At 31.7% G+C, this 9624-nt stretch overlaps 1 protein-coding gene across 7 annotated transcripts in view; it reads right to left on the bottom strand.

Moving 5' to 3' along the window:
* Positions 1–276: 276 nt before the first annotated feature.
* The window catches only part of LOC106471452 (mitogen-activated protein kinase kinase kinase 13-like), a 73075-nt gene continuing 63727 nt past the window's right edge, over positions 277–9624 (bottom strand). For 5 of the 7 annotated variants that reach the window (XM_022400067.1, XM_013932056.2, XM_022400069.1 and 2 more), the window contains exons 11-15: positions 8567–8695; positions 6576–7344; positions 6052–6125; positions 5092–5338; positions 277–3654 (exon numbers count right to left, since the gene is read on the bottom strand). In XM_022400067.1, coding sequence (XP_022255775.1) covers positions 3523–3654; positions 5092–5338; positions 6052–6125; positions 6576–7344; positions 8567–8695 — 1351 coding nt within the window. In that variant the 3' untranslated portion in view covers positions 277–3522. Of the gene's footprint in view, positions 3655–5091; positions 5339–6051; positions 6126–6575; positions 7345–8566; positions 8696–9624 lie in introns of those variants that run through there. The other 2 variants (XM_022400066.1, XM_022400070.1) reach the window with 2 other exon arrangements.

The following is a 9624-nucleotide window of genomic DNA, read 5'->3' on the forward strand; positions in this document are numbered from 1 at the left end:
TTAACAAAGAACATATTGTTCTTCACTTTCAGGTACTAATGAAAGAATCTTCTGTATCAAAGAATATCCTGCCATCAAGACAGATGCCCGACTATTATTTCTGTAGAGTCTTCAATTAACTTATTAATGAGAATTTAAATGCATTTCCTAATAATCTAAAATACTTATCGAATAAACTTTTCAAAAATTTTAAATATTTAACTTATTTTAATAGAATTATTGTTATCTAAATTCACACACATGATACACTGTTACTAGATAGATGAACACAAAATATTTAACTGCAAAAAATGCTTTTATTGTCTATTTTTCACAACATATTTTCTTTCAATCTACACTTTGTTTTACATACTAGTTTCAACTGCATGTATCCTTTTTTTTAATAAACTTTATCTGAAATTCATATGAGGTTGTTAACATGACTGACTTTCTTTAAATTGTAAATCAAATTCAAAACATGGGAAAACAAACTACAAACGATAACCTGAAGCTGAGTTAAGAAAAAATAGAGCAATTCTTCTTTCAGTCCCCCTTCACAACAGGATTTGATACTTACACAAAAATCCCTTATTGGTAGTGTATAAGAGTAACAATAGTTTACTGGCATTCACTTTAAATATCTAACAAAATGAACATATTTCAACTAAATGATCACTAGTAGTACAAGGCATGAAACAGATTTAGATTTATCTACCCTAGTAAGTAATTAGATTCAAAACATCTATGAAAAATGCTATTTTTTACACATTAAACTCCTTCTCAAACAGAAAGATGTTGCAGATACATTGTATGGGTATGTTTGAATGTATATATATATATATAGGTATTTACAAGCATACAATTATCGGTAAAAGCAGCTTTAAAATCTTTTTTTGCACTTAAAGTCAACAGTAAAAATTGGAGTTCAGTTATGAGAAATCACAGTATCTACTTGAACATTATTACCATAAAGTTTTGCTGTTCCACTATCACAGAAGTTATAACAAATCACCAAGGTAAAATAACATCTTTTACCATGAGACTTGAATTTAGGTTCTTAACCTACTCAACAAATACTTTACAGAAAGAACAATGTTCTTACTATCTGAACAATTCAAGTATCTCACTCTTATGCCAAAGCTTATTCATACATTATGTAGCAAGTCAGTCACAGAATAAATCCCTAATAAACCCAGCTCAGATGGTCCTCAAAAGTTTTCTGTCAAACTAGTATATATATATCAGATGGCCATTAACGGTTCCATCCTAATTAACCCAGCTCAGATGGCCCTCACAAGTTTTATACCTAATTAACCCTACTCAAATGATCATCCGAGATTCTCTAACCACCAACTCAATTCAGATAATCCTCACAATTTTCCTAACCACTTAACTCTTTCACTACCATGGGATAATATATGTTCTCCTCTAGAACATTGCCATGGTAGTTTGGATCTTTGTACAACCATGAAAAAAGATATTCCTATTAAAACGTCACAAAGTTTACCAGTTTCAGATAAATAATGAAATACTAAAATGTGTTTTCGTTTTCTATTGTATATCTAAATATAAACGTTACACTGGGAGAGTTGTTTACCTATAAATGGGCAGTAAAAGAGTTTACCAAACTCAATGGCCCTAAGGAAGGAAATAACTACCAGTCACGAGCAAATTCTAAGAAGTTAAAATGTAATTCTGTTTTGAATATCATGTTTCTGCTTTACCAACCATTATAGAAGGGTGAAAAGGCATTCTCTTTTGAACTTTATGGCTCTGCTCTTCCAATTCCTATATCAAGGTGAAACATTTATTCTATTTTTGCTCTTCAAACTACTGTAGCAGGGTTAAAAGTAATTCTGTTTGAAACCCTCTGCCTCTGCTCTTCCAACTATTGTAGCAGGGTAAAAAGTAATTCTGTTTGAAACTCTCTGCCTCTGCTCTTTAAACTACTGTAGCAGGGTTAAAAGTAATTCTGTTTGAAACTCTCTGCCTCTGCTCTTCCAACTATTGTAGCAGGGTAAAAAGTAATTCTGTTTGAAACTCTCTGCCTCTGCTCTTCAAACTACTGTAGCAGGGTAAAAAGTAATTCTGTTTGAAACTCTCTGCCTCTGCTCTTCAAACTACTGTAGCAGGGTTAAAAGTCATTCTGTTTGAAACTCTCTGCCTCTGCTCTTCCAACTATTGTAGCAGGGTTAAAAGTCATTCTGTTTGAAACTCTCTGCCTCTGCTCTTCCAACTATTGTAGCAGGGTAAAAAGTTATTTCATTTTAAACTCTATGTCTTTCCTCTGCTGACTAGTGTAACGGTGTAAAAGTTATTCTGTTTTGAACTCTACGTCTCTGCTCTAGTGATTGAGCTCTATGACTTTGTTCCTCTGACTACTGTATCAAGGTAAAAATGTTATTTTTGTAAATTCTCTGTCTCTGTTCTACTGAGTGGTGTAGCAGGGTAAAGAGTTATTAGTGTTTTAATTCAATGATTCTTCTAAACATTTAATGCTCTGTTCAATTTAACTATACTATTATCTTGATTGTTAATCCAACCTTCATAACCAGTGGATTATTTACATTGTTAAAAATGCAAGATCTGCTTTAAATAAAAATTGGCTCAAGTTCTTATTTTAAAGTTAACACAAGAATTAGACTAAAAACCAAAGACAATTGTATGTAAATGGAGAATTTATCAACTTGTCTAATGACTATATCACTATAACTGCAGTATGGTTAATACAAACCTTCAAAAAGAAGATGTTAAGTGAGAGTGGCATTACATCATCTCCTATCCACCCTACCTGTTACTTTTAAGATGGACATTTAATCCTGAACAGCAGATACTACACTTACAATAATAATCCTGCTTTGGTAAGTAAAAGCAGAGCATCTTTGTGGAAAAATGTTATATAGTTCCATCAATAAAGGTATAATCTCAGCCTAAGAATACAAAATAATACAAACACTTGAATTCTTTAGTATATCTACATTTATATATATGGTTATTTGCTTTACATACATGTACATATACAAACTACACAAGGCTACTTCTTGTGTAACAAAAGGAAAGGCAGTGAGCATTAACAGAGTTGAATTTCTATATTTAATATGCTGGATTTTCTAGAGCAAAATATATTGATTCTACACATTCTTGTGAAAGGAATTATTCAATTATATTCTAAGTTCAGATACAATTACAGAGATATCAAATGATATAGAAGTAACTACACATTATTGTTCAATCTTGTGCATAACAAACAACAAAGGTGTTTTTGTGTTCAAAAAACATACAATAAATAACATAAACTGTTTAATGATAATGAATGGAAAGTTACTTCTGTAATGGAAAGTCCTCAACTTTGGATGGTCAACTTTACAACATTTTAACAATGTTATCTTTATAAACTATTAATATGAAAGAGTTCCTGGTTATATGTTGTCCATTGATGTACGAGACTAAATAATTAAGATTCAATATTTCTTTATCTTAACATGGAAACTATGAACATGAGTAGCAATTGTTCTTGAATTCAAAGGCTGGATACAGGTGGTGTTACCACATGTCTGATTTGCCTTGTGTTACAGGATACATAGTAGCTATAGTGATATCAGAAACACTGTCACTTTCAGATGTTGAGGAGGACCTCTGAGAGAGGACCACAGAATCGAATATATCTGGTAGGATCTGAAAAAAAAAACCTAAACTTCTACACTTTTGTTTTGATGCTTTTCATTTTTTCTTTTACAATCAAAACATACAACTTCTTGTCAAAATACATAACATACCCTATATGAACAACAAGGGGCTTTTTGTTCCTTAAAGGCTGTCCTTACACATCTATCCTTGAGAAGAGTAAAAATTTAAACTCATCTTCCTTTTATTTTTCAGGAAATAATTAAATATCCTTTTAAATACCCTGATAAAAATTAAAACGGTAACCTAACCTGTCTTTTTTTAAATCTTAAACTTGGACAGTTTTGTCCTATACTGTCTTTAGTATACAACACAAAGAAATCAGAAGCCTTTTGATCCACAGATAATCTTATAAACATCAATACGATCACTGCTTATCATTCTTTTCCCAAAGGAGAATAAATTATGGGATCTTAACCTAACCCTGTAAGATAACCCTTCCATCCCCAGAATCATCCTAGAAGCCATCTTCTGAACCCCTTCCAATAAGTCCATTTTCTTTCTTAGACCAAAATTGTACACAGTATTCCAAGTGAGACCTAACTAGTGATTTGTGTATGGAAATAATTACCTCTTTTGACCTGTAATTGATATGTCTATTAACACATTCTAATATTCTATTGGCTTTACTACTAGCATCAGACCATTGCCTCAATGGTTTGAGTGTCTTATCCATCACTATGCTAAGATCCTTTCCTTAAGTCAGTGAGCTCTAATCTTATTAAGCATGTGATCTCATTCATGATAACCCAAATTAATTGTCTTGCATTGCCTTTGTTCTTGTTCTTCCTAAGTAAATTAAATAATAATTCTAACTATGAAACTGACAGTTTGAATACGTTATAAACAATACTGAATTCATAAAGCTAACAGGAAAAGATGCTAATTACAAAATTGAAATTTTGAATATCTTATAAATAATATCATATTAATGAAGCATCCAAGAAAAGATACTGAGTATTAAACTGACAGTTTGAATATGTTACAAACAATTTAAATTAATAAAGCATCTAATTTGTAGTTTCTATGGAAACTGTAAGTAGGCAACATAATCATTCCTTAAGAGAAGTTTCATGGAATAATGTATGTTTATGTCTTAAAAGCTTTCAATCACTTTTGAATAATAAAGAATCACTGTTTTACATAATACTTTAGAAAAAACTAGAGTTACTGTGACATAGTCTTAATATTAGGCATTAAGGTAATAAAGGAATGTATGTTTGTTTGTACGGATATTTTTTATCTGTGTTTTACTAGTTAGCAGCATTTTGATTAAATGTGACAAATATAACTTTAACTTAACATTTTGGAATCGGTGTACTTGAACAGAAGTTATTAACTATTTTCCTATATGAAACTGCTATACAAACGTTATACCAAAAAATAGTAGAAAACATCTGTAGTAAATCATTATACATATTTTCTGACCTCGTGATCATTTTCAGAAGAAGAATTGGATGAACTTTCTTCTTGTGCAAAATTATGAATACCCGATGGCTGAGCTTCATCTGCTGCCTCCACCTGATGTGGAATGTCTGGGTTAGAATGACTAGAAAGAAATTCATTGGGTGTATTGTGACTACTGGAGTATTCACTAGTGTTTTCTTCTTCTGATAAATTCCCCTCAGAGCTGTGGGTGGAGATGGACTGCCCACTCTCCCCCTGGTAAAGTTTCCTAAAAAACGTTATGAAAACAATTGTCATCAAAATATTTCATTTAGGTATCTGGAGTAGCAGGGATACTATTTTCATATATGACAATCAAGGTAGTGTTCACTCAATTTATATAGGTCATTCAAAATATTCTTGCCATTAAACACAACATGCACTTAAAAGCCACAGGCAGAAGCCTACTGAAGTGACTTAACATTTTAAGAACTTTTTCAATGTTTTTGTTATGAAGTACTTGATGCTTATCCATGTAAGGTTTAGTGACCCTAAATCAATGGATGAAATTTGAAAAAAAAAGAAACTCAAACCAAACGTTCCAATGATGCTTCAAAAAATTATTACTTCTTCAGCCATACTTTGTATTTTTAGGAGTGACGTGGTACACAAAACGTTACATTCCTTGTTTCTCTTATTTGTTATGTCTTTATTTTTTTTAAATACAATTTTGTTTTCTTTGCTGCATTTACATTTCTGATGAACTTTTAAAGTTAACTAATATATTTTTTGAATATGTGATAAATATTCAAATACATCAAAATAATTTAGTATAAGGTGATAAAATCCATGAAATGTTCATATACCTATGAGGTCTAACAAAAATAAAAATAATTTACTATAAGGTGATAAAATCCATGAAATGTTCATATACCTATGAGGTCTAACATATATAAAAATAATTTAATATAAGGTGATAAACTTCTTGAAATGTTCATATACCTATGAGGTCTAAGATTCTCATCACTATCATCTACTTCCCCTTCCTCCTCAGAACTAGACTCCTCTATGGTCTGCTAAAAAGAAAAAATATTATAATTATATGTTTTGAATGAGTATGAAAAGAAAGTTTTGAATATTTGGGTAAAGCTACCCTGAAGGATCTTACACAAATCATGCTGTAGGAATACCTGATTTATTACACATGTAGGCAAATCTCATCATACAGTAATAGAAAAATATAATTTTAAACAAGTATGAATACGTACAATTTCTAGTGAATATTTCATTAAATATCGTAAAAAATCAAAAGCCCAGATTTTAAAAAACTTAAATTTATTTGTGCAAAGACAATGTTTTTATGCATTTTCTTTAAAGATTTTATCACATTTATTTTACTACAGAGGTCAGCACTGATTCACTGAATCTTGGGATCACAGAGATAATTGAGAACAATTAAGTTTGTATTGAAAGTTTATGTATCAACAACATGAAATTTTACAGTAAATTGTAGCTGGATAACTAACCTGAGAACTACCAGGTGTTTGGCTTCCACATGCTTGCTGACTGCTGATACCAACAGGAGAAACATCAGTGGGTGATTGACCACTCTCTGTATCTGTCCTTTTTCTTAATTTTCTGGATTTTTGGCTACAATTATTATACAATGTTGGACAAAGTTTTCCAGAACTATCAACATCTGATATACCACCAACATATTCTTTGTTGTGATCTGGTACTGACACTTCAGTTTTCTTGTTCATGTTAGTATCATCAGAAAGTATTGATGTCCTACATTGATCAGAAATCTGTTTTTCCGCTATCTGAATATTGTCCTGTTGATGACCCAAAATATAGTTACTGTTTACACATATATTCAAACAAAAAGGACATTTTGAACCCTCATATGTCACCTGACAAGTTGGACATGACAAACTATATTCATTTCTTTTTGCTACATGGTTACTAGGTGTTAATGTACCTGCAAACCTTCCTAATAATGGATCCTCCTGCCAGCAAGAGTCACAAGTTACAGTAGATGTAGAATTATCTAACATATCAAAAGCTTCAGTCTGAGTTGCACTGTCTACAAAGCTACGCAAGTGCCTTCGAGGACTAGGTCTTGGTGATGAATGATTACTTTCTGAAACTCCTAGATGGTTGTAAGTTCCAGAGCTGCCACAACTTCCTGTGCGTCTATGTCTCATTCGACGCAATCGCATTTTGGCAGAACCTTGAGAGATGGGTGTTGGTGGATCTGCAGCTATGGCTCCAATTTTTTGGGGGCTTTCAGGGCTAAAAATCAAAAATATATTGCTTTGTATGACTACCAGTCCATGAGAAAATACTAGAGTTATGACTTACCTATCTCTTTTACACATTGTAAAGTATCATAAAAAAGTAATGCTTTATCTTGAGCAACATAACATACTAGAGATTTATATACTAGCAAAATCATTAGAAATCTCATAAACACATTTATCTAAATATTTCACAGTAACTAAGTTAATGTGTATAATATTCTTTAAGAGATGGAATAATGACATCAACTATTTACACAAGCTCTACTTTCCTGTGCCTTTGGTACTTATAAATCTGACTTTCTTGGACATCTTACAATTTATAACACCACATTCATTTATAGCTTCAAAATGAAACACTTAATTCAACAGTAAATGTTTTAAATGAAAAAATAGGAAAGAGGCATGTTATTTATACGGCTAATAGTTACTGTTGTTGCGTTGGCCAAGAGTTATTTTTTGTTAAGCATTTCTATCTGTAACCTCCCCATTTTTGGCATTTCTCTTTGAAGTTGGAGTAAATGTATCAGTAAATTGTAGCTTGGTATAATGACATGCATAAAAGATATTAAAAAATAAAACCTGGCATATCAAAATTTCTGAAATCAAAATAATCAGATAACTACTTACACAAACAAGATTAAATAACAATATTGTTAATTTTAGGGCTCAGTTCCTGAAAAAAATATCAATCTGGTCAGGTGTGAAAATTATATTTCCAAACACAAATTAAGCAATCAGAGAAACTACTGCGATACAGATACGTCCTTCTGGCCAAAAGTTAGTTGTCTAGGCAGCCTAGGGACTCCAGTTTACTAAACTATTTTTTTTTAAAGCTTTCAAGCCACAAAACTACGTTAGCCATTTAAAAAATTATACTACTTCTTACAATTTCCTGCCCCCAGTGGCACAGCAATATGTCTGTGGACTTACAATGCTAGAATCCAGGTTTCGATACCTGTGGTGGGCAGAGCACAGATAGCCCATTGTGTAGCTTTGTGCTTAATTACAAACAAACAAATTTACAATTTCCAACATCAACATGAATACTACATGACCATTTATTAACCATCTTGTTATGAAACCACATGGTACACACTTACATATTGTATTTAATTTTGCTAATAAAAAAACTCAGTTTTGGAAAATGTTAAAAAAATTGGAACTTTAGTAAGAATAATAAAAACATAACTGCCAAGTACATAAGAAAAACAAACCTGGTAAGCTCTGACTGTGATTTATAAGTACGTTTTTTGTTTAATCTTTCATGTGCTTTCAATAGTGGCCTCACAATTCTCTTCTTTGGTGGTTTACAACCCATTGTCTCAAGTACACTTTGTTCTCTCCTGTAAAAATATACTCACTGAGTAAACAAACTAAAAGTAACAAACAAACATATTCTATTAAAAAAAAACTGAAAAAGAAATACTCACATCATTTTTATTTGAAATAAACAGTCTTTAAAACAACATTAATTTAAAATATTCTAATCTAAGATAGGAATATTTTTATATTCGTATCTATATTCCAAAAGCTGTAGATATTCACTTGGATTTTAATATTTAAAAAAAAAGTAGTTTCATGTGAAAGAAGAAAAGTTTTCTATACTACAATTACTAGACACTGTTTTCATCACATAGTTTGACATTATTATTTGTTTTTTAATACCAGTGGAAAAAGGAAATATATTTAGAATGTTCAATAAAACTGTATTGTTCGAGTATAGATTAAAAATAAATGTTGTTTGTGGCCATTAAGTATAACAACAAAAAGCTTGCTACCAAAAGTTGCAGTAGTGGAGCATTGTGAATGCTGTTGATGGACTATATGTAAGTCATACTTGGCTACCAAAAAATGATGATATTTCCATTATTATCAACCTTATTGTGGTATTAAACCACACACACACATACACTGAGTGGTCACAAGTAAATAGACACCTAATTTTTCGTCATTTAACTGATTTATGCTAAATAATTTGTGTTCACAGAGCACTATATAAATGAAAATGGTCTGCACACTAATTATCTTGTGCTACAACATGCCTAGAACTCAAGATTCTCTCGAATTGTCAGATTTTGTTAGAGGAAGGATAGTTGGTCAAGCAGATGGTGGAATAAGTCAGCCGCAAATTTCGCAGAATTTGGGAATCCCGCTTTCGACAGTCAACAGAATCATCGTGCAGTTCAGGAAACACGGCAAGGAAACAACTGAGCAGTGTCCGGGTCGTCCTAGTCCATCGGAGAGGACAATAAGGGCTGTCAAGAGGAGCATC

Source organism: Limulus polyphemus, unplaced genomic scaffold (genome assembly GCF_000517525.1).
Source record: "Limulus polyphemus unplaced genomic scaffold, Limulus_polyphemus-2.1.2 Scaffold4632, whole genome shotgun sequence".
Classification (NCBI taxonomy): domain Eukaryota; kingdom Metazoa; phylum Arthropoda; class Merostomata; order Xiphosura; family Limulidae; genus Limulus; species Limulus polyphemus.